The sequence below is a fragment of the Zingiber officinale genome, chromosome 3B (assembly GCF_018446385.1).
Source record: "Zingiber officinale cultivar Zhangliang chromosome 3B, Zo_v1.1, whole genome shotgun sequence".
NCBI classification, from domain to species: Eukaryota; Viridiplantae; Streptophyta; class Magnoliopsida; order Zingiberales; family Zingiberaceae; genus Zingiber; species Zingiber officinale.
Genome location: NC_055991.1, coordinates 131,441,655 through 131,468,358, shown reverse-complemented (window position 1 = coordinate 131,468,358; position 26,704 = coordinate 131,441,655). Strand labels below are relative to the sequence as shown.

General features: G+C 36.0%; 1 protein-coding gene across 5 annotated transcripts in view; it reads left to right on the top strand.

The window, feature by feature from the left end:
* The first annotated feature begins 320 nt into the window (after positions 1–320).
* Positions 321–26,704, top strand: part of LOC121967786 (probable LRR receptor-like serine/threonine-protein kinase At1g06840) — a 45,101-nt gene continuing 18,717 nt past the window's right edge. For 2 of the 5 annotated variants that reach the window (XM_042518231.1, XM_042518235.1), the window contains exons 1-12: positions 321–1,930; positions 11,111–11,255; positions 12,188–12,259; positions 12,433–12,504; positions 14,802–14,945; positions 15,021–15,092; positions 15,168–15,239; positions 22,505–22,579; positions 24,435–24,503; positions 26,192–26,257; positions 26,426–26,497; positions 26,610–26,696. In XM_042518231.1, coding sequence (XP_042374165.1) covers positions 1,831–1,930; positions 11,111–11,255; positions 12,188–12,259; positions 12,433–12,504; positions 14,802–14,945; positions 15,021–15,092; positions 15,168–15,239; positions 22,505–22,579; positions 24,435–24,503; positions 26,192–26,257; positions 26,426–26,497; positions 26,610–26,696 — 1,046 coding nt within the window. In that variant the 5' untranslated portion in view covers positions 321–1,830. Of the gene's footprint in view, positions 1,931–10,810; positions 10,957–11,110; positions 11,256–12,187; positions 12,260–12,432; positions 12,505–14,801; positions 14,950–15,020; positions 15,093–15,167; positions 15,240–22,504; positions 22,580–24,434; positions 24,504–26,191; positions 26,258–26,425; positions 26,498–26,609; positions 26,697–26,704 lie in introns of those variants that run through there. The other 3 variants (XM_042518232.1, XM_042518234.1, XM_042518236.1) reach the window with 3 other exon arrangements.

The following is a 26,704-nucleotide window of genomic DNA, read 5'->3' as shown; positions in this document are numbered from 1 at the left end:
ATATACTTTAACGAGCCCATGTCGAAAAGTACCTGACGCCATTCCGCAATCGTCCGAGCATATCGCGGATGCGACGGTGAAGCCCACAAGATGATCCTGTAGCCCTACCGGCCAACCCCGCTACATGTCGGCGGGCAGACGCCCCGAGGATGATGTTATCCTCTCTTTGTCCTCTGCGCCTTGTTCTGCGCCGTGGCCGAGCGGTTGAGCGCCGCGTAGCATATCACTTCGCCCTGCAGTATCGTCCGACCGGGAGGACTTCAGATGCTTGAATGAGATTGCTCCCACCGCCTTGTTGTCAGGCCCTGCCAACCCGGACAGCCCGCTCGGCCCTGAAACTTTTTTATCTTGAGCATCGGAAACCCGACCCCTAGTCGGGTTGTCTTTCATTCGGCTCGGGGGATTCACGGCCGGTCGGCCCTCTGAGTTCGGTCGGTCGGGTCTCAACGTTGAATCTTTTGACCTTTGACCTCCACGTATCGTTGACCTTCCGCCCACGAGGGTCCCCGTCCTTACCACAGGATCACTATCATTTTTAGGCAACTAGAGGTGCACCTAAGATCTGCTTGTTGCCAACAAGCATGGGCTAAGGAAAGAAAATAAGGATGAAGTCACCATTTACTCTCAAATGAAGAATAGAAGCATAAGAACAAACACCATTCAACGTTTCAGCAGGAGAGGGCAATGGTCAAACAAAAGACTAGGGATCACCCTCACAACGCAACAATAAAATAGACCTTGCATGAATATTTAGCTAACGCAATCCAATTTAGCATTACAGAGCTCAAGGTGAAACACAACCCAACAGACAGAAGATCCAAGAACTTGTGCTCCAATATCTAGTCCTGAAATTTGAATGAGCCTCTTCTGCAACCTCCACACTTTAATGGTTCATCAGGGCTGAGGGTGGAGATGTTGAGGGGAGGGAGATGAAGATGTTGGCAAGGGCGATTGCCATGATGGCATTGGTGAAGCTAAATCTAAAGTGATGGTTCCTTCACTTTTCTATCATATAGTTTTGGGAAAATTGAATATCATATATATTATGATTTGTATATCTATAAATAGGTCCCTACCTCTTTAAATTAGGTTTCTAATAAGAACAGTTATATGTGATTGTCATATGTACATTTGATTGCACTAGCCAAATGGTCTCCTCTTGTTAATTAACACTTAGTATTGTGTGGGCTGTAACTCTATAAACTAACCTATGCTGGGTGGAATCTTATTGCATTGCTATGAGAAATATAATGTTTAATTTGTTAGGAAGTTTTTGGATATGTATATCCTGTCAAATCATTCTTGAACTGTTTTATGCAATTTCATATTAGTTCGCATTTGGTTTTGGTACAAAGATTTGACTGTTCCCTGTTAAACTTGTTAATTCTTATCACTCTCACTTCAGTTACCATGACATTGTAAAATTCGTAGCATATATGCATTCATCAGCAATTGTGATTCAAGAAAGGAGTTGATCTTTGAATTTAGCTGCTAATATGGCAAATTCTGATGGCCATACTGTCCCATATATCTTTAATTTATACTGAGAATCTGGGATACTTCTGTTACATGGAAAGTAAGAACAGTTTGAGGAAATGATTTTGCAGTATGCTAACCTATATACTAGCTTTTATTTATTTTTTTTGATAAGTAAAATTTTTATATAGTACTGACAAAGAATACAATAAGGGGACTTTAGTAGTGATTCATGTACTAGCTTTTATATTGATGCTCTTGTAAATTGCGAATATTTCGTTTAAAAGAAGTCAATTTGATATTTAGGTAGTTTGCAGTTTCTGAGTCTGTTATTTGGTAACTTGGTCTCTGAAGATGGTTGGAGTTTTCCTTATATTTTATGGAGCTGTTTTAACCATGTCATCTACTTTCACTTTGCACATCTCCCAGGCAAAGAACACTGATCCAGCAGAAGGTAAATTTTAAACTTCAAAGTTATATAAATTAAATCTTGCTATACTTTCTTTCGTATTTAAGTTAACAACATGAATGATTTTCTTCATTGATTGTTTAGATGTGTAGAATTTAGGGACATGCAAAATATTGTATTGCCTTGCTTCATAAAGGGATAACCATTACATGGATATAAAGAATTTTTCAAGGATTTGAAGAGAGGGAACGATGAAGGGACTATGAGTAATATAGTATAATAAAAAATATGAGGTATGGAAGATGAAAAGATGGTATGCAATAAGTGGTAAGCAACAGAAATGGCATAAAAAGAGCAATTTTATTCAAGTAGAGGAAGGAAACAACCAAAAATAAGGAAAAAGCGAAAGAAAAAAAATTGTGTGAACAATTTCTATGAAACCTGGAGAACTTGCCTTTTCCTCCGTAATGGACATAAAGATGCCACTCACATATAGGTGAAATGAAACTTAATGGAGCATGCAGGTGGTTGAGTCATGAGTAGAGGCTGAAATTGGCAATGCTTGTGTTCGTATCGACCAAGTAACAATTAAAGATTACAAATGTTTGTGCTTGTGTCTTTATGTGACGTGGTTGCTAGCAGGTTGTTGCGAGCAAACATTGGTGGTTGGTGCTCGCATTCTCATAAGTCCTTATAACGAGTGGAAGAAAGAGGTCTTGTTATGAGAAGAGCTAGTATTTGTGGTGCTCCCCTCTCCTTGGTTCTAGAGTTGCTTTTAGATCTTCAAAAGGAAAATCCCTCTTTGATCCATGAGGCCTTGTGGATGTGCCTAGCATGTGGCACTCATCCTCTTAAAAGGTAAGGAGGAGTCTAATTGATGTGTAAGATTTGATGCTTGATGCTTGATGCTTGAAGAAGAGGGTGCATAATTATAAAAATTAAATCACAAACCAATACAATGGGACTTTAGGGTAAATCACTTGTGGACCCAAATATTGACTTAGTCGAGTTCATTTGCTAGATCTACCTAAATCAACTAGTTAGACCCATGGAATGAAATGTCTGTTCTGTGTCGCTCGGCATGGACAATTTTTACGGTTCCAGTTTCAAGATGTGTCGTAGGTGCCGGAGCAGTTGCGGGACGCTTACGACGGAGCCGAAAGCGTTGGGACGCTTTTAGAGACGTCGGGAGCGTCCCGTAACGCCTTTGGAGCCGAAGGCATCACGGACGCCTCCTGCGACGCCGAAGGCGTCACAGGATGCCTCCGGCGACGCCTCTGACGCCGGTGGAAGAGTCCGACGATTCCTTCGATGTCGCCGAACGCGTCCGGCGCCTCCGGATGCATCCCCCTATTCGCTGTGGCCTCACGACCGATTTTTTTTAAGAAATTAAATTTAATTAATTTAAATAATTCCTAAGATACGTGTGATATTTTGAACGGACTTTTATAAGCCCTAAGTAAATTATCTTAATAAAATATATAAAAAATATATTTAAAATTAAAATAAATTTAATAAATTTTATTAATTAATATTTTAAAAATTTATATTTTTAATGTTTTAAATTTCATTTAAAATTTTTAAAAATATAATAATTCTATTTATATTCTAATATTTTTTTATTATTTTGTATTATTTTAAATTCCATTAAAAAAATCCTTTAAAAATTATATTTTTTTAAAAATTCTAATAAATTAGATTTATATTCTGATTTTTTTATCATTTTATATTTTTTTACTTGATATGTTTTTACTATTTAAAATATATATTATTTAATTAATAATTAATTAAATGAATAATAAGTTAATTTATATAATTATTATATACCTTTGTATTAATTTATATACTTATTATTATAGATAGATCAATTTTAATTCGAGTTATTGATAGATCAATTTTATTTAAAGAAAATTATATTTAATTATTTTTTCTAACAATATTAAGTTGTTCAAAAATTGAGAATTTATACAAAATCAATATACAACTTATTTTTATATACACCATAAACATATTTATATTATAATTACTATATATAAATAAAAAAAATACTGAAATCACATCGGTATGACACGATATGATACCGAAATTATATCGTTCCGGTCTGAGATCGAAACCTTGACATGGGTTGAAATTTTAAATCTTGGTTAGACTATAAATTTATTGATTTTATTTATGTACTAGAAATTTAGGTAATGAAGAAGAATAGGAAATTATGTCACATAAATAAATAAGTTCCACCTCACAAAGAAACACATTCCTTTTATGACATTACAATATGATGTATAGTAATAAAATAATTGGAAATTAAACGAAACAACTTTTATCTGATACAAAGTTACTATTAAATAATGAAATATAAATACAACAACGACCAAGTCTTATCCCACTAGGCGGGGGCAGCTGCATGAATCCTTCTACGTCATTGGCCTTTATCCCCTATTATATCATTATATATACAACAACAACAACCAAACCTTTTCCCACTAGGTGAGGTCGGCTGTATGAATCCTTTTACGCCATTGAGCTCTATCTCCTATTATATCATCATCTATATTTAAATAAATTTTATCTTGTTTTATTGTTGTTAACCAAGTCTTTTTTGATCTTCCTCTTCCTCGTTTGATATGCATGGTTATCATAGTTTTACATCGCCTAACTGGAGTATTTATTGGTCGTCTAAGTACATGTCTGTACCATCTCAAACGTGTCTCTCGGAGTTTTTCCTCAATAGATGCAACTCCGAGTTTCTCTCTAATGTTCTCATTTCTTATTTTGTCCATCCTCGTATGTCCACACATCCACCTTAACATCCTCATCTCTGCAACTCTCATCTTCTGTTCATGTGCTCGAGTCATAGCCCAACATTCAGCTCCAAATAACATAGTAGGTCTAATTGCGATTTTATAGAACTTACCTTTAAGTTTAAGAGGTACTTTACGGTCACATAAAACACTCAACGCTCCCCTCTATTTCATCCATCCTGCTTTTATTCTATGTAAGACATCTCTCTTAATCCCTCCATCGTTTTGCAAAAATAATCATAAATATTTAAACCTCTCGGTTCCGAGTAACTCGTCCTCTCCTATCTTAACAATTGTTTCATTACTTCTAATATTGCTAAATTTAAATTCCATATATTCTGTCTTTAATCTACTAAGCTTAAAACCTTTCCCTTCTAGTGTTTCCCTCCAAGATTCTAGTTTAGCATTTACTCCTTCACGTATTTCATCTACCAAAATAATATCATCTGCAAACTACATACACCATTGTTCTGTGTCTTGAGTGTGCGCAGTGAGTTCGTCCATAATTAGTGTAAAAAGATAGGGACTTAGAGTTGATCCTTGATGTAGCCCTATATTTATTGGAAATGTTTCAGTTACTCCGCCTGAAGTCTTTACTCTGGTCATTATATCCTCGTACATATCCTTAATTAGCTCAATATATGTTACACTAGCACCTCTTTTCTAAAATTCTCCATATCTCATAAGTTTTTCTAAGTTAATGAATACCATGTGTAGATCTTGTTTTTGCTCTCGATATTTTTCAATTAATTATCTAAGAAGATGTATAGCTTTTATTGTCGACCTTCCAGGCATGAACCCAAATTGATTTTCTGTCACTGTGGTTTCCTTCCTTAATTTTTTTCTATTACTTTTTCCCAAAGTTTCATAGTATGACTCATTAGTTTAATACCCCTATAGTTTGCACAATTTTGTACGTCTCCCTTGTTCTTATATAAGGGAACTAGAGTACTTATCCTCCATTGATTAGATATTTTTTTCATTTTCAATATCATATTAAATAATTTTGTAAGTTATTCAATACCTTGTTTCCCTAAGCACTTCCATACCTCTATCGGAATAGTCCAACGATTTTTTCATTGTGCATCTCATTTAAAGTTTGTTTTACTTATGAAGTTTGAATTCTACGATAAAAATTAAAATTTCTATGCTCATTTGACCTACTTAAATTACCTAAGTTAAGTTGGTCACCTAAACCTTCATTAAAAAGTTGATGAAAATACTTCTTCCACCGCTCTTTTATTTCTCCATCGTTTACTAATACCATATTACATTCATCTTTAATACATTTTATTTGGCTAAGATCTTTTGTTTTCCTTTCTCTTACTTTAGCTATTCTATAAATGTCTCTTTCCCCTTCTTTTGTATCCAATTTTTGAAATAATCGTTCAAAAGTTTCATTTTTTGCTTCACTCACTACTTTCTTAGCTTCTTTCTTGGCTATTGTATATTTTTTTTAAGTTTTCCTCGTTCTTACAAATATATAATTCTTTATAAGCTATTCGTTTTTCCTTCACTTTCTCATTCCACCACCAAGATTCTTTACTTAATGGTGCATGCACCGAGTACACTCTTAGCTACTATTTTCAACTTTGATACCATCTTATCCCATGTTGTATTAAAGTCATCATATATTTCACCTAATGCTTGTACTTCTACCTTTTCCTTAAATATATTTTGTTTTCCATCCTTTAACTTCCACCACTTAATTCTAGGAATTGTATATATTTTCTTTCTATTGATACTATGTTTGAGGTGTATATCCAACACTACTACCCTTGGGTAGTTAAGCTTTCTCCAGGGATGACTTTGCAATTTTTACAAATCTTTCTATCCTTCTTTCTAACCATAAGAAAGTCAATTTGCGATTTATTATTCCCACTTTTGAATGTGACTAAGTGTTCTTCTCTTTTCTTAAAAAATGTATTGGCTAATATAAGGTCATATGCTATCGCAAAATCTAATATAGTTTTCCCTTCCTCATTCCTCGTTCCAAACCCATAACTCCTATGCACTCTCTCATATTCCTCATTTTTCACTCCGACATACCCATTTAGATCACCTCCTATTAAAATCATTTCATTTGGTGGAATATTTTGTAATATTTCATCTAAGTCCTCTTAAAACCTTGATTTAGTAGTTTCATCTAATCCTACCCGTGGTGCATATACGCTAATTATGTTCATAATTTCTTTTGCCACTATTATCTTTAGGGCTATAATTCTATCCCATTTTCTAACTACTCCTACAACTTTATCGTTTAACAAACTATCTACAATAATATTCACTCCATTTCTTGCTTTACTCTTTCCAATGTACCATAACTTAAAATCTGAGTTCTCTATCATCTTTGCCTTCTCGCATGCCCATTTTGTCTTTTGTACACACAAAATACTAATTCTTCTCCTAATCATCATATCTACTACCTCCATTGATTTACCAGTGAGAGTTTCTATGTTCCATGTTCCATGTTCCAAATCTTAGATTATTAGTTTTCCTATCATATTTGTTCTTATCCAACCTATGGTGTGAGAACTCTTGTCTATTTAACACTACACCCAAGTTCTCATGAAGATGTAGCGGTCCTTACTGAGACGTTACAGTTGGACCCTATAGCTCTTGCATATTTAGCACTACACTCGAGTTCTGGAAATGTAGCGGTCCTTGCCGAGTCGGACCCTGTCAAGGTTTAAAATTTCGACCCGTGCCGAGGTTTCGGTCCCAGACCGGAACGATACGGTTTCGGTATCGTATCGTGCCGTGCCGATATAGTTTCGGTATTTTTTATTTATATATATAGTAATTATTGGATAAATATATTTATTGTGTATAATTTTAAAATAAATTATATATTGATTTTATATAAGTTCTTCATTATTAAACAACTTAATATTGTTATAAAAAATAATTAAATATAGTTTAAAAAAAACAATTGATGTATAAATAATTCTAATTAAAATTGATACATCATAATATAATATGTTAAATGGAAACAATGATTCTTGTAATATTTTACTTAGATAACTTTTATAGTTCTCCAATGTCCAGATTAAATAATCATAATTATATAAATTAATACAAAATATTATTTTATATATAATAATCATATAAATTAACTATTTGTTTATTTAATTAATTAATAGTTTAAATAATATATATTTAAAATAGTAAAAAAATTAGAATATCAATTAAATATTAAAACAGTAAAAAAATATAAAATAATTAAAAAATATATAAGAATAAAAATTTGATTTATTAGAATTTTTATGAATTTTTATAATTTTAAAAATTTTTTTTTTAGAATTTTAAAGATTTTTTTAGAATTTTTAAAATAGTAAAAACAATTTCAGAATATTATTTAATAAAATTTATTATTTTTTAAAAAATTTAAATATATATTTTTATATTTTATTAGGATAATTTAATTAGGGTTTATGAAAGCCTCTTTAAAATATCACAATTAAGTGAGAATGAGAATTGTTTGATTTATTTAAATTACAAAATTAATTTTGCACAGTAACCCACGCGAACGCAAAGCCGCGACTCACCCGCGACGTCGCGACCCATCCGACGCCCTGCGGACGCCTCCGACGACACCGGAGGCGTCCGGCGACACCTCCGGCGGCACCAGAGGCGTCCGGAGACGCTTCTGGTGGTGCTGGAAGCGTCCCGTGACGCTTTCAGCGCCGCCAGAAATGTCGTGTTGCGACGCCTCCATAGCTCTCGAGCGCCCCGCGACGCTTCCGGCGGCATGGGAAGATTCTGGTGACGCTGTCCATGCTGCCGCGCGACGACGAGCAATGTACGACGCGACAAAATCTTCCCTAATTTGGTGCCGGTTTCGGTGCACGGGCGGAACGGTAAGTTTCGCCCGTTCCGCCCGGCACGGAACGAAATCTTCAACTATGGACCCTGCAACGCATTCCTTCCGGGGAACAACTTAGCATTAGCACAATAGTTTAATGGATCCATTCATTGAATATTTGTCGTAGTGTTGACGCTGGCTGGCAACCTAACGCAACCCTCCTCCTTTATCTGGGCTTGGGACCAGCCATGATCGGTCGTCATGAGTGGAGTTTTATATCATCATCTATATTTAAATAAATTTTATCTTGTTTTATTATCGTTAATCGAGTCTTATTTGGTCTTCCTCTTTCGTAGTTTGTGGAGGGTATCTCTTTCACAATTTGTGGTTGCAATTAGTTCCATGCAACATGTGCGAAGAGGTTGACGAAAGGACTTCATTTTAGACTTTGGATTATTCCTTTTAGGAAACAACATCGGCAACACTGTATCATGTTGGTAAAGCCACTACTTTAGATTATGAGTTTGCAAGTAATGGTTGTTGCTCATTATCGATGGAGGTGACACCATCCTAACACCAATTAGGGTCAAAAAGTGTTCCTGAGGTTTGCGTTGTTGTATGGAGTGAGAGATCTTGGAGATGAGTAATAATAGCGAGTCATATTTAGTAGGATCTTATGGCAAGCAACTACATTGAGAAAATGTGGGGCGATGACCTGATTGTAGAGCAACTCTAGGAGAATGTAGGGAGAAGTCACGTTGCACGATGGACACGTGAATCTTGGCTCTAGATGGAAAAGGCTCATGGGTGGCAGCCGAGGTTCATTTGAGCAACAATGTCTCTATTAAGGATAAGAGGCACTAATGTGTTGATTGGTTGCTTCATAGTGATTTCCTTGTGTGATGGTGATAGTGATAACGATAGCTCACACAAAACTACCTTGATGAGAGTCTTGTGTTTGCAGGGAGTGTGGTGGATGTAGGAGATGGGATTCTATCCTCATCGTTCACTTGCTCAAGCCGAGATTTGGAGATCATGAAATGGAAGTTAGTCTTTGAGAAGAGAGATTCATGGAAGAAGAAGACAACCTGCACATGTGGTCAGGTTGTTGTCTGTGTCAATAATCTCCCTAGTGCAGGAATATTTCTTTTGAAAATTCTAACCTTGGAAGGTGTCTCTAATACCACAAATAATTTGTGGATAGAAAAATATTGTATTGACTTCATAAAGGCATAACCCTCTGGATATATATGAACTCACTATAAAGTCCTAAATCTGAAACTTACTAATATGGGCCTAAATTGACTGTGCCAATCTTTTTTTTTGGATTCTTAATGATAAGCAAAATAATGTTTCTTTTTTTCTTTGTGTTATGATTGTTAAATTTTCTTATATGCTACAAAGTGATATTTTGGAAGCTAAAATATATAGGATATGTTTATTTTAGTGTAAGCTTGCTAATAATAAAATGTTTTGCCTATCCTTAGAGCATCCATATCAGTTTCTCTTTAATATCACTAAAATTTGGGCTAAATCATCCACTTTATTAAATTTAGACAATTATTTTTCACTACATGTTACATCAACTATCTTAAAATTTCCATTATCTTTATTTTTTTATTATTTTCTTCTCTCTCTTCCACTTTTTTTATTATTTTTTCTCTCTCCCTATGTAATATCTACTTTTCATTATCTAATCCATTCCCTTTATTTTCTCTTTCTCCCAAATTAAATGATATTTTAGTATTTAGGGAATGAATTTCATTCCCTAAATTTAGAGAAGTATTATTCATGAAATCTAAATTTAGGGAATGGATAGAGTAGCTGATGCAAAAGTTCTTTTACGTAAAATGTAAAATTTAAGGTAAATTCTGTGTTTAAGGAAGTTGATGTGGATGCTTTTAGTATAGCTAACTGGGAGCATCATTCAAAATATTTAACCCAATTTCCCAAAAGGGTAACTATGTTCGTTGCTAACTAATAACATATAGAAGGAAATGCATATTCTAGTGAGTGAATACCAGGTACTTATTGTGGATCGCATATATGCCTAAGGTAGGCCCTAATTGTAAGCTCAAAATTATATTACAGGTTTATTGTTGTTCTTGTATTGTTTAATGTTAATGTTCTGGCTAATTGAGCTCCTTTATGAATATTTAATGTAGGTGTCCATTTGTAACATTCCATATTTGCAATATTTTGCATTTGTAATAATATCTATATTTCAGTAGAGGAAGGACTAGCTAGGGTTTAGTAAGAAATAACTCCCCTTACATGGTATTGGAACCGTTTCTTTCCGTCCCATTTTCATTTTCTCAGGGAGAAAGCCCTTTGTCATCACTGCCTAAGTGTCCAGTCAAAAGCTTCCAATCCTGAATCATAGAGAAAGCTTTGGAAATCTAAGTAGAACTAAAGTTGAATATGTGAGATAGACTTGCTCTGTTTCAGTAATTTGTGATTTGAAGGTATGAGAAAGCTTTGAAATTTTGTGCAAGTACTCATGCATTACATGCTTTTCTATGTTAAGATTTGGCATAATACTGCAATAGCCAGAATTTGTAATTCTTAAATTTCCTTTGAGAAGGTTATTCAGGAATGATAATGGTTGCTTATATGCAGTCTGTGCATTAAGGATTATCAGGAGCAATTTCACTGATCCTATGGGAAACCTCAAATCTTGGGACAATGGAGATCCATGTACATCAAATTGGACAGGCGTATTTTGTGCTACATCAAATGATGAATACCTACATATAGAACAACTGTATGATTGACACTTTGAGAAATCTTTTTTTATGGAAGTTGTTTCGACATTTTCAAATATGACAATGATACATTCGTATTTAATTTTAAATTTCTTTTGTTCTCTATTCTATTTCCAAAACATTCCTTTATTTATTAATTGAATTTCTTGGAGGAAAGGGAATAGGAACGTAGTTTTTCAGTTCTTATTTGACTACTATATTCTTATTCTTACCTTCATGCACTTGGCAGCATAAGTTTAGACCAAGGTTCCACGCAATGCTGTGGGAATGCTCCTGGACATATCTAGTTGAATGGACTTGGCTTCCTCTTTGTTGAATTATCTACACTAGCCAACTTCTTCCATCCAACTATATGCCTTCACTTCAAAAACAAAAATATATACTGGTTTAAAGTAGATTCCAAAATAATCTGTTGTTTAAGTGGATTTCCATTTACACTTCTGTTACCAGTCATCAAAAGACAATCCATGAATCATATGTTTGCTTGATGATTAACGGAAGGCATGTAGAATCTGTGATGAATTTGATTAAAAAATAATTGCTAAATTTTTGACATTCTCAGATTTTCTTAAAATAAATAGTTACCTATTAACTAGGACAAGAGGAGACTAGAGGTGTGACTTTGCTTTTCTCAAGACATTTTGATTCCAAGGAAAACTTGAACTCAAAGAATAAGATCAAATCAAGCTTAACTCGAGAAGAATTTATAGAAATTTAGAAAATTGAGTTAGGGTATATTTGAGCTGAGAGTTCGAAAGAGTTGTATACTATTCAGATATGAAATAGCACCACCCTTATTCTTCCAATGCTTAGGTACTTTTGGTAGTGAATCAATTGATTACCTTGAAATTTCAGTTGTATTCAGTTGAGTTACTATGGTTGGATATACATGCATATTTTTCACTTCATGCTGACACATTTTGCCTCCCAGGCAATTGTTAAATTATAATTTATCTGGAGTTCTGGCACCTGAGCTTGGTCTTCTGTCGCAATTGAAAATTATGTGAGTTATGATATTATTTGATTGCTGAAAGGTGACAATTTGAGCTTACTAATATGCTTGCAATATAGTTGAATTAGGTTTGCCTTACATTATAGAGCTGGGTTTAGATGAACACTTTTTCTTACTCTAACTGCTGACTAGCCTTTTGATTAGGTTTATTTCCAAATTTATAGGGATTTTATGTGGAATGCGATAAGTGGAACTATCCCAAAGGAGATAGGCAATATTACATCCTTGAGGCTTCTGTAAGATTTTATCCATTACCAGAGATTAGTAATAATGTACATTTTATTTTTCTTCCGTGGTACACTTGGTCACATTCTCTCAGTTTCTTTTTTCTAATCTGAATAAATATGTGCTATGCCCTTTTGCGAAGAAATACTGTACTAGATCATGTATGTTTAGTCTGGGAAAGTATTAAAATGGATCACTGCAAACTTTTTCTGTAGGCTCTCTGATAGTATTAGGGAATGTTACTTGATTGTTTCATTATAATATGGCTTATATCATATAGATATTTCTAGAGTGTTGTTTTTTTCTCAAACTATCTCAATTTCTCTAAAACGTCTGAGGCTGGCATATTGGAATCTTGAGCTATCACTATTTAGTGAAAATCCTGGATTACCTTATAACATCCTGTTTATCTTATAGAAGTAACATAGTGTGCTTATTTGGCTACAGCTATTTAAACCACTGAAATATCATTTCATAATCTCAATTCTTTGCTACATGCTTGCATTTGAGATTGTGTTCTGAGTTCATCACAATTTTCTTGGCAGTTGGGAAACCTATTTTGATTTTTGGGGTTGGAGGAGCCTTGGTGTCTTATCCTAAACAACTTCGATCATATATTCACGCAACATACAATTTCTTTAATTTATAATAATCAGATTTGATAATAAATTGGACATGAGCCAATCCAAAGGACAACTGGAACTTAAATAGAACTGTGAATTTACAATCGATTCTTGCATACTTAAACTATATGTTTGATCGTTGAGATGTTATGTGATACATGAAATTTCTCCATCAATTAAGTGAAAAATGGTTACCAGTTGCAATTTCTAGTCATTTGATTTGTTAACTTTGGAGATCTCGATGGAGTTAATGTCATGTTCACATGGACGTGCTCGTGCATGTTCATCTACAATGTTGCCATATTCTGTTTGGCTGAAGTTTCACCATGGAGTTTTGGGGTTTTGTCTGCATGCCAATGTTGATTCATTACCCATATTAGACTTTCTAACTTAAATTGTTGATTTTGTCTTAAATTTATACCTTTTAAAAATCGGTGCTGTTATTTAGCATCTGCGTACAGTATGCACAATGTAAAGAATGGACGACTTAAGCTGGATACCTGGCACCAACTAAAAAAAGAATGGACGACTTAAGACCTACCATAGAGATGGCCATCTTTATGAGTCACTTAGGAATGGTGTTAATATTGCTCATTATATCAGTGAGTTTGGTTACCAAGTTTTACCATAGGAGTCCTACAGCCCCACCAGTTAAGCATATTAGGCTGCTATGCTGCCACTACTGGTAGTGCTGATGGCCTTAAGTGCAGCAAATCTAATTCCGTGGCCTGGATCTTGTAACCTCTGGGAATGCCTCAAGGTTTTGATCTAAGTTTTAAAAAAATTAAAAAAAATCTACTGCTTGCCTGGTTTTCTAGGGATAAAGCTACAATTTGTTGAGAACTTATCAGCAAATTTCAGGATAGGAAATATTGTTACTGCTCTTAAACTTCTGGTTAAGATTCTCAATAAATTGCGAATTCTATTAGCAGTGGATTTTTATTATTTCGATTTACAAAGTTGCCTGCCTCCACTATGCATAGTTAACTTCTCTCACTCTCTTGTGTCCTACCATCTCTCATGCCACTAGTTCTTATTGCACTCCAATCTTCATATGCATTCATAATGTGGCAAACATCAGCATGGTTAGATGATGATTGTTTTTCTTTTTTTCCTGTATTTTGACTTGTGATGTCATTATCTTATTTATTTTGTTATTTTTAAATAAATAAATTAATTAATACTTTTGTGTGTATATACCTGGAGGCATATTTGTTAGGCTATTATTTGTTGTCCTTTTTTTTTCCCATTGTGAGGATAGTAGATTAGGTGTTTGCTCACTAAAAGGTTAATTGGGTTAGACAATTGAAAACAACGATTATTAGGACATTAATGGGGAATATCTTCAAGATGAGCAGGATTGTATTTCTTCATATGACTGCAAGTTATTTTCTCTGTTTGCTGTGTAAGATTTAACAACAGTAAAGTTGCAAGTGTTTGCTTCTCTTGTGTTGAAGATTGAAGTTATTATTTATTGTGATTCCCTTTTCCACTATTATGCTTTTTATTATAATTGTTATGCAACTATTTCATTTTTCTCTTCATTCTACTTTTTGCTTCTTTTAGATTGGCAATACCTACCATCTTAGACTATTGTTCTATCAATATTATTTAGATGATTACATTTCTTTAAAATTTCATTAACCAATATGTTTATGTTTGCCCTTTTTATCGTCTATCTGCAGACTTCTAAGTGGCAACAAGTTATCTGGCTCTTTACCTGATGAGATTGGCAATCTTCCTAGATTAAATAGGTTACAAATAGACGAGAACCATATTTCAGGGCCAATACCCAAATCATTTGCTAATTTGAGAAATATAAGTCATTTGTGAGTAGGTCCTTGTTGCTCATATTTGACACTTTGTAGAAGATTCTTACTGATTTGCTTTATTTTGTTCCTTAGACACATGAACAACAACTCATTGAGTGGGCAAATTCCATATGAGCTGTTTACACTGCCAGTCTTATTACATCTGTAAGTGTTTTGCAGCTCCTATTCTAGTCATGTATGACCTAAATTTACTTTTGTTTTCTTGTGTGAATTTGGCAGTCTGGTGGATAACAATAATTTATCTGGATTGCTTCCCCCGGAACTTGGATCGCTGCCAAATCTGAGAATCCTGTGAGTTTTCTACATGCTCAAATTTTTGTAAATGTAGGTTTTGTGAAATACTACTTTGCTTAGTTTTATTAGAAAGGTGGCATAAGTTGCATGGAGCTGAATGGAGAATAAGCAAATATGATTCATGTAGCCTGTCGAACTCCATCATCAACCACTGCATCATAACCATAGGACAACACAACAAGAATACACACAACACTAAAATAGTGATGAATGCTGAATTTTATTCTGACTGTTTATGCTGATAAAATGGAAAATGGACGCATACTGGATGAAAAAAAATACTAAAAAGGAAAGTGCATTAAGTAAACAAAACAATAAAAACAATGTGCAGTATAAAACTAAAATGACACTAGAACTTGCTGCCAAAGTAGTCATTGAATATCTTTGAACATGAGTTAACTGGTGTGTGACCAACCTCAAATGGTTGCCTCAAATTGTGAACCTGGAGGTCAATGGAAGGTTGTGTGTAAGCACACAAGTGCAAAGTAAGTTGAAAAGGATGGGTATGATTGCACGAACCCTACAATCTCCAAGTAAAAAATGATTTAAGTCTGCATAACGCATGAGAGTGTTGCCCCTTCCACTCAATTGTGTGATAGAGGTCTTGATACAGTGATGGATCATAGTCTGCATAATGCACTAATTGATTAAAGGCAGAGCGTAAAGAGGAATTCTTTAAAAAAAAAACATAAGACACCCACCCAAGCATGACAAGATCATATGAAGCAGGAAATAAAACCATTTTCTTCTTTTATTTAGTCCCAAAATTTTCTTTTTTCCAGTTCTTGAGCAAGCATCATATCTCGATTTTTTTTGATAAGTAAATTTTATAGCATGAACCAAGAGTATAAGAATTGGCCCATTAGGAGTGACTTATCATATTAGAGTACATTCGCAAGGGTATACATGAATTTGCACACTCCTGAAAGTCTTCTCACAATCTAACTGATCCTCGCCAAAGAAACTTTTATTTCTACCCCTCCATACATGGTGTACCATAGAAGACAAGACAAGATGACGAGCCTTTGTCATCATTCTACTCCCACAATAATATCTCTCAAAGACCCTCATCATCCGCCGGTATTTGGACATTTCCTGTCCCATTTGCAACCAATCTTTCATCCTCCATAACTCTGCCATAAAGGGGCACCCGAAGAATATATGCTCATATGGCTCCAACACCTATAGACAGAAGGTGCATTGTTGGTCCTCTGGTACTCCTATTTGTCTCTTGTGGGTAACCTCCTAAGTGCCAACATCTAGAGGGTAACTACGTGACTTGGCTGTACATATGTCTTCCACATTGTCCAAGTCCATGGCTTCTTAGGACTAGGTTGCCTAAAGAAGTCATATGCATGAGCCACCCCACCATCTCGACAAAGCCATTATGCTAGCTTTTGTCTAGCAACCTCTAGTGACCCTGTAGCTGATAATATGAGATCTCGTATCTGCAGCAACCGCTTGACTAGAGGTGATTATGTGTTGGCTGCCTCTCAAGTTCATAAATCCGGACGCCTGAGGTAAGTGTGATGCACCCACTTTATCCTCCAAAGTACTTTAGCCAAGAGGGCTAAATTCCAAATGCGTAAGTCTCTAAATCCCAAGCCGCATCCATCCTTCGGTCAACACATATATGCCCATGATATTGGAGGATGCTTAGATATTCACATTAAAGAGCTGCAAATGCTGTAGATGCGATCAACAATGTCATGGGGCAAAGGAAGGATGGATAGCTAGAAGCACTCAACCTCCTGTAAGACTAACGTGATTAGTTGCGCCTTGCCAGTATATGACAGAGTCTTTTTCAACTAAGCATTGATCCGACAGACCAGAGATTCAAGTAGGGGGTTATAATAAAAAAGTCGGAGGCGCACCGCCGCTAGTGGGATCCCCAAATATTGGAAAGGCATGGTTCCTTCTTGAAAACCAGTGATGGTAAGAATCTGCTAGCGTGTCGAGTTTGCAACTCCAACCAAGAAAATATTTGACTTTAGCCTATTAACCTGATGTTCGGCCGTTGCACCAAAATCTAATAAACAAGTAGTCAGCGCACCTACGAATGCTACATCACCTAAAAGAAGATCACCCGCGTAGGCCAAGTGTGCTAAATGGAGATAACCACATTGAGGGTGAAAATTAACGTCCTCTCTTATGGTGCATATTTGTAGCTATCTCCCAAAAATCTCGACACAAATGCCGAAAAGATAAGGCGATAATGGGTCTTGCTGCCTCAAACTTCTGGCCCCTCTGAAGTGTCCAAAAATTCCTCTATTGATAGCCAAAGAAAAGGATGTGGTGGCACGCATTCCATGATCCGTAATACAAACCATGGTTTAAAGTGCTACGCCGAGACGGTCGAAACGGGCGAAACATCTCGTTTTGCTTGGTAACTGGCACCGGCACGACCCCGACACGAGACCCGCGACAGGTGCGACGTATTGACTGTGGTCATAGCGGAGGGGTCGCTCGACCCTGCAATAGCAGCGGAGGGGTCACATAACCCTTCTGCTGCCGTCGCGGAGACATCGTGCGACCTTGTGGTTGCTGCAGAGGGATCGCACAAACAACGCGGTCGCACCGAAGGAGTCACGCAATCCCTGCGGTCATGACTAGTTGTGCAACCCCGCGACAGCGCCGAAGTCGTGTAGGCTCGCGAGTGGTGTCGGATTTCAGATTTTTTTTAATTAAATTTAGGTTAATTATTTTAATCAACTCCTAGCTATGATTGAGATAATCTAAAGAGACTTTATTAAACCCTAATAAAACTATCTAATTAATTTTATATTTCATATATTTTAATTTAAAAATTATAATAAAATTTTATTTATTTATTTATCTATTTTCATATCTTTTCCTTTTTTTAAAGATGATTTTTTAAATATTTATGTTAAATATTTTAGTTTTTAATTAATATATTTTATATTTAAAAAATACCGAAGCTATATCGGCACGGCACGATACAGTACCGAAATTGTATCGTTCCGGTCCAGGACCGAAACTGTATCATTCCGGTCCAGGACCGAAACCTCGGCACGGGTCGAAATTTTAAACCTTAATACAAACTGCACAAGAAAGTTCAGTCCCAACATAGTTTCTTGCTGAAAGACCCACTTGACTGAATCTAAGGTCTTCCGGAGGTCAATCTTCATGATGCATCAGGGTGATATCATCTTTCTGTTATACCTCTTAAAAAGCTCCTTTGCTAAATGGATGTTGTCAATGATGAACTTGTGCTGCACAAAAGCCGCCTGAGACTGATGAAGAATTTGATCCACAACTTTTGACATTCTGGCTGCCAATACCTTAGAAATAACCTTAGAATACTGTACAACAGCAGATACGTCGATAATCTGATACTCTGCTAGCATGAGCCGATTTGGGACAAGTGCAATGTGTGGTTCCATCGACGCAATAATTTTCCACTGCGAAAGAACTCCTGTACAATAGCAACAAAAACCGGCCCTATAGTGTCTCATGACTGCTTGAAAACTTGGACCCGTATCTATCCGATCCCTGTGCTCTATGATCACCGATGTCAAACAATGCCCCCTTAATTTCATCAATGGTTGGCATACAGACAAGTTCATCATGCTGATCAGAACTCTCAACCGGCCAAACTGCAAGCTATTATGTGGAAATTCAGTCTGGTCCACTTCCATGCCAAGCTGTGTTTGGAAATGGTCAAAAAAGGCTTTCACAACTTCCTCAAATGATGTGGTTAGTTGCCCATCCATCTTCTCCATAGCCATGATCTCATTTCGTCGGTTGTTCCTCTTCATGAATGTTCCTCTTCACTAGAGCATGAAAGAATGAGGAGTTGCGATCCACCTGCTTGAAATATTCCACCTTCGCGCATTGCATACAAAAGTTGTGTTCAGCAGCACTTAAAGGTGCCGCGTCTTTGTTGTATGGCCTTGTAATTATCTGTCATGGTGTCATTTGCAAGCCCCTTAATCTTAGTGTCTTCCAAACATTGACGTGCCGCTGCTGTCCTCTGAGTTATGTGCTGAAAATGGTCAAGATCAATCTTCAGTTGGTTTAGAAGTTGTAGAAGCCGAAACTATTGGTGTGCCATTCCGTGTTTGCTGGGAATATTCTGTCCATTTGGTCTCCACAACCTGCGAGAACAGTTCATGCTTGGCCCACATGTTAAAAAACTTAAAAGGTTTAGGAATCTGGTTACCACCATCTAGAGTAGAAACAATGCATGCCAAATGATCTGATAGGCAGCCTGGTGGGTGAATTCCGCAAAGCTGCGAAGCTCCGCTTCTAACCATGATTTGTTGATAAGAGCTCAATCTAACTTGCTACAAATATTCCATTTGTACATGTGTATCGGCAGCCCGTATATGTCAAATCTTCCAGCCCCACAGAAGACACAAAGCTTTGAAAGTCGGAGGCGCAGTATTGTGTTATTGGGAATCCTCCACATTTTTCATCGGCCAATAAGAATGAGTTGAAGTCCCCTAACATGAGCCAAGGTCTCCCCATAACAGAGGTAAGACACTGTAGGCCATCCCCTAATGGTCTCCATCCAACAATAGAAAGTTTTCCATACACGAAGGTGATCGTAAAAAGTTTGTGAGGCATTTTACAAGTCACCATGCAGTGAACGAACTGATCATGCCACACTTGCACCTCTAGACCAACCCTTTGGTCATCCCACACCAATAATATTCGACTTCTGCCCTTTGGATTATCCTGTTGCTCCACCTGAAGTCGTTGAAACCTTTGAGATCTTAGTTTTTGATAACTCGAAACCAATAGTTTTGTTTCCAACACTCCTAGAACGCTCAGTTTATTTTTTTCGAAGAAGGTTTTCACCCTCTTTTGCTTGAGGCCCTTGTTGAGGCCTCGAATATTGCATGAGCCGACCTTTATCATGCCTGAGACGGCCTAAATCGTCCAGAAGTACCTGGTTTGTTTCTTCCTCTCACAGGTGCAATTGCTTCTTCTTCCAATATAGCGGAGGTTCCACCCGTTCTTACTTGCTGGCCTTATCTTTGGGCATGACATCCACTTGATCTCCTTCTGCTATAGCTAGAGCCTTATCCTTAGAGTCATTGGGGGATAGGCCTGTTGAGTCCAGTCCGGTGCCGTCAAAGCAGTGAATTGTAAAGGCTGAGGGCGAAGTGCTGCTGGCTCAATGATTGCACATGTAATGGATTAATCATCTCACAAGGTAAGTGTTAAAGAAAAATACAGAAAACACCACCTGAACAAGGACTTATATAGCATTGGCTCACTCCCAAAGATCTCTAAAGTCCTTCAATCGATGGATCTACAAGGATACACTAAAAGAAACACATATACTCTCAAAGCATAACACTGACAGTTAAAGAAAAATGAGAAAAATAATCTATGAATGCCAACTCTAACTTCCTATAAAATATCACTAAAGCATATCACTAGACTCACCCCTTCTTCATGAGAGAAAACTCACCCTTACAAACTAACCTGAAACATAAAACAGAAACTTAATGAACTCAAAAGCCAAGCTGATAAACAAAAGGAAACCAGTAATCACTCGTTCATAAGGGTTCCAATCCAACTTCAATACAAACAGGAAGATAACAAGAAACTGCTCTATTGTTGTCTTTAAATGATAACACATTCTCAAGAATCAAGCATACTTGGCATAAGAAAAGTGAAATGTAATCACAATGACCAAGGTCACACTGGAACGAGAATTATGTAAACAACATTTGCTATAAGGCATAAATTAGGAGCATAGGGCTGATCTTTACGTTGATAGCCTATCCAATATAGCCACATGATATGCAATTCAATCTCAAGGGAAGGAGGGGTACCTTCTGTTCAATTAACAAAGGAGACAAGGATAAGGGAGGACTCACAAGCAGCAAAGCAAGAGGGAAACACTAACAGTGAAACTGATTCAACTACTTGGCTGAAATACAAGTTGTGTTGGAGTAGTAACCGGTTCCCAAATTGACAAGGGAAGAAAAGAAAGAAGTGCTCAACTATAGCAACACGCCAGCAAAGATGAACTAGAAAACCAGGCAAGGTCTCCTTGGTAAGGGTTTCAGGGAAACAGTTAGGTGACAGGTCTAGGAAGTCAGTGCTAGGAAAAAAAAAATTCTGACACAACTAGGTCTCTGACATCTGGTGGGTAAGGGAACATAAGAGGGGGAACATAAGAGGAGTACCTCTGACCGAAGCTCTTGATGACATAGGAGTAGGATTTGAAGATGGAGCAGTTGAGGACAATGGGATGAGTAGGGTGTGAGGCTCACCAATGTTGGCGAAACTTTGGCTGAGGTGTCGTGGGGACTTATCCTGCTGGGTGCTGGAGAAGAAATTGCAGGGGCTAGCTGCCACAAGAAGGGAGGAGGAACACAGTAGGTTTTTTGCAAGAAGGGGGGAGGGAGAAGGGCTAGGTCCCTCAGCAAGCAGTGGGAAGGAAAAAGGAGGAAAAGAAAAAAAAAAGAAAAAGAAATATAGAAAACACTGTTATATGATGGCTGGAGAAGAAGAAAATGAAGACATGGAAGTAGATAAAACAGAATAAAGATCTTGAGAACTATAGCTAAGAACACTTTTGATTGTAAACTTGGGCTGACAGATTCAACCGGCCAGTGTCAAATGCCATTTTTTTTTGTTTTTTTTTTGGAAAAACACTCAGTTCAAGTTAGCCTGCATGTTAGGCTTGAAGTTGGCCAGTTTTTGTCCAACCCTCACAAGCTAGGTTACTCCACACTTGATGTGTGTACAAGAAGAGAAGAGGAAGGCACAAAAATGAGAGAAGAAGTGGCTTGTGAGATATAAGTGAGATTTTTTTTTATTGTAAACTTGCCTCTTTATTCCTTTCATTTATGGTGCATATAGAGATTGACAACAGTGTACAACAGATACATCTATTTATATCTGATCAAAGTTACATGTGATATTACTCTCCTCACATGTATCATTGCTCACCTCTCGAACAAAGTGCTTTCCCTCAGGCATCTTGGTAGCAGGACCACTTTCATAATGCCCACAACTAATACTACAGATAAAAACAATCATACAGTTCGCTAAGCAGTAAGGATGATTAACCACACAAAGGAAACACACACCAACAACACGAATCAGTGAACTGTGAGTATTAGAGAACAAAATATCGAAGAAGAAGAGTAATCTTTTCAAAGAATAAAAAATGAACAAGTAGTGTACCCAACGCATAATTCAAAAGGTATTCTTGTCTTTTTTATTAAAAAAAAGTTTAACCTCATGTGACACTATTGTTTTCTTTATGTTTGCAGTCAGCTTGATAACAATAATTTCAGTGGCAGTTCCATTCCAGCTTCATACAGCAATATGACAACACTCGTAAAATTGTAAGGCCTTCCTACAGCTCTTCATTTAGTTGTATTTTATGAGCTTACTCCTTTAGTTTGTTCCTAAAGATTGCTATTACATGGACTCCATTTCTTCATGGCGCTATAAATATTCTGTAATAGTTAATCAAAGTTAAGACCCTGACATGTGACACCATAGTAACTGGAGGGAAGTTGGTTCTATTGAGAGGTAAGGTTTTGACATGTTGCGCTTTAACATTACTTAGTAACCCGAAGAAGTTGGGTATATGATTACTTCAGCCTCAGTAATGAAGTTTGGATTGCTTAAAAATTTCTCAACGTAACTATTCAGCAACAGCTTGCAGAAGGAAATGACCAATACATGGACTATGAACTTGATCTTGTTTGTCGTAAGTATCTCCAACTAGATGGTAAATGTTTGACCATTCACAACACTCTTTTGCACCTCATATCGATGCAGGTGGATCTCACCTCAATTTTACATCAAACTCTTTGAGCAAAAACTTAAGTTTTTATTTATGTTTATCTCTTGTGATTCTCCATGTAGAAATGCATTTGTAACATGATCTATGAATCTGCCAATGAAACATCACAATGAGACAAATAAAGAAATTATAGGTATCTTTGTCATCGGTGAAAATTGACTGCATATTTCACATCATAAATTTCTTTATCCTTTGCCTCCTAGTTCTGCTCTTGTAGATTCTGTAGTTTGAGCCTTCTTTCATTGATCATAAATTCGCCATAGATTGTCATTGCCTAATTTACCCCCAGACCCTAGCTCCTCAACCAAATTTGTTAGTTTTGCCAATCAGATTGTATGGTATTTTTGTTAATTTTTGTTGTTGGATCGATCAGATTAGTTGAGACAATTAGATAATTACATTGAATTTAATTAATTGTCTAACTTTTGTTGATCTTTGTGGGGAGCCTGGAACCCTTATTTGTGATGTATTAGAAGTTTGATTAAATCTTCGTTATTCTGGTTGCTGCTGATTGATTAAATTGATATTTGTCAATAGATTGCATCACATGACAACATAGTGTATATCCACTTTGATTTAGTTTGATAATAGTTTTCATTTTGACACTGATAGCATTTTTTTATTTGATACTAATTAGAACAAAGCAACCCTTTACTATGCCAAGAAAGATGATTGTTGTTAATCTTGATTGACTAACCATCTATCCCAAAACTTCGCTGGTAGGAAAGAAACTAATTATATAGTCATATTTTTAACACTCCCCTTTTATTTGTGGGTGGGGTGCTTTAACTAATTTATCCTGATCTCTGATTAATCCTGATCTCTCAACACATGAATTGATTAGATATATACTTTTTTATACAGGTGGAATCAGAACCCTAACCTCCTGCTCTAATACTACTAAAGTTGATTGGCTAAGTACTTTCCCCAAAACTTGAGCTGTTAGAAAAGAAACTAATTTATATATTTATATTGTTAACAATGAAACTAAGTCAAAACTAATAACTCGCCTCTCTCGTTAGCAATCTCTTCGAATCACAACCTTTGCTTCCAAGGTTCATGGTCCTGGTTTGCTATCAATTTTGGTAACATCTCAAACAGATAGGATATTGATAGAGAGATGATACAGCTCCATATGGGTCGGAATATTGTATGGGTTTAAATCATAATTATTCTTCCATTTTTGTTTAGAGAAAGAAATCAACTTAGCTATCTGCTGACTATCACAGTTTTATATCTTTGTGTGCTGGAGAGATTGTTAACCATTTCTAGAATCCCATAAGTTTTTGAATTTTTTTTTTCATGTTCAAAACGTTTTGTTTCTTAACAAGATGCAGTGTTATGTTCTTTTTGTCTTAATGGTTGATCACATTTTTTTTTTCTGACAGGAGTCTTAGGAACTGCAACTTGCATGGAATTATTCCTGATTTGAGTAGGATGCCTCAACTTGGCTATTTGTACGTCCACTGTGTTCTTTTCAATGACATAGAATATACATATCATAATATTTTAGGTTTTAATGATCTCAAGTATGTTTCTTAACATTGATAAAGTCTGTTTGATTACCCAGAACCTTTTCCCTATCATATTAAATGCTGATTGCATCTTGTAGTTTATACTTTTTAGTATTAATGTCCTTCTAAACTCCACAGGTTATCTGTTTGAAAACAAATACAACGGCTGCAGACTTCTCAAAGTTATAAATCTGGGTCACTGGGTAATAATGTTAGGGAGTTATGTGAGAATATGTAAGGACTAAAGGTTCCTCCTCTTTTAGTGAGGTGGATTCCTTCTCACTTTCTTGAAGGTGGGTTCCTTCATGGCTAACTACCTTTCTCTCTTCTTGGTGAATTTCTTGTAAATGGAAATTTTTCCTTGGTGTGGTTGGCCTATCGGGTGTAGCATTGACTACTACCTTATCGACGACTTCTTCCTCCTTCATCTACTGCCAATTGTTCTACATTAAGTAATAAAAAGAATTCATAAAGAGTTGGATCCCACAATTATGGGAAAATGCAATAGGTAAAAAATAACTTCTAAAAAGAGGCTGCAATCCCACTAATCTTGTATTCTTATACAGATTAAAATATACTTCTGTGGTTGCATATACAAATAATTATTTTCTGATTTAATATGGTTGAATGTGTCTACTAAACAAACTTACTTCAACAACAACAATAATAACAATCAAGCCTTTATCCCACTAAGTGGGGATGACTATATGGATTCTCTTATGTTATTGATAAGCAAACTTACTTCAATGTATACAAATTATACATAGTTATTCAAGGCGTGAGGTGCCCAGGAGCGCATAGGTGCTATGGGGCTTGAGGTGCACGACGCAAGGTGAAGCACCCGCCTTACCGAAGTAAGGCGCTCTAGTATAAATTTTTACAATTCAAACATATATAGGGAATTTCTACCAAAATATTTCACTAACAAAACTATAGTTCATGAAATATCAAACAATAATGTAAATTTAAAATTCACTAGCAAATAAATATATTATGCGCATAATTCAAATTTTAAAAAAACTTCAAATATCTAAATCATCAAAATCTTTATCATCTTCCTCAATCATATCATTACCATCATCACCACCAGGTATTTCAGATTTGTATAGCTAAATCTTCATCTATTTTCTCAAGACCGATTTCTTCCTCCTCTCACATGGCACACACTTAAGGCACACAGGCGAAGAGGTTTGCTTGGCTAGGCGCAAGGCGCAACCAGGCGAGCGCCTTTAATAACTTATGCCTTTTTTTTCATATTTTAGTTTGTAACTCATGAGTTATAATACAAGTTCAGGTATCTATTTTGGTTCTTAATTAGTCTGTAGGATCACAAATCTGATTATCCAGAGTTCATAGACCCTCTATCATGCCAAGGTTGTTTGACAATCACCTACTTGATTATCATTAACTAGGGTATTGACACATGTTTTCAACCACATTCTTGCTTAATCTGCTCGTACATGATGAACTATCTATTGAAATCATATTTGTTTCAGCTTGTTTGCAATCTTACTCTCCCATGGGTTTTGTCAAACCTGGAAAATTATCTTTGTTATTTTTCTAATGTTACTCAATTTTCTTTTACCTTTCGTTGGCTTTCTTTTAATTGTTCATGATTTTTAATATTTCAGGGATCTTAGTTGGAACATGTTGAATGGATCCATACCATCTAATCTTGCAATTTACATAACAACTATGTATGTGAGATTTCACTGCTTTGTTCTTTAAACTAATTATGCAGCGTTCTTTCATGTGCCTTTCCTGATTTTAACTTAGAGACTACAATACTTTAATTTGAATGCTATATATAAAATTGTTGATTCTTTCATGCATTTCTCTTTGATGAGTCTTTTGGTTTCTTACAGCGATCTATCACACAACTTTCTTAATGGAACAATCACTTCAACCTTTAATGGACTTCATAGGCTCCAACAGGTGTAAGTCAAAGATTAGCAAGACGTCATAAAATTTTGTCATGTCTTTCAATCAGAAGAAATGAGCGAACATAGAATACACTTGATTTTATGCACATATTATTTAAATATGCAGGTCCCTCCAGAATAATCAACTGGTTGGTTCTGTTCCATCCTCTATTTGGCAGAGCAGAGCTTTCAATCCAAATGACACATTAATCTTGTATGATC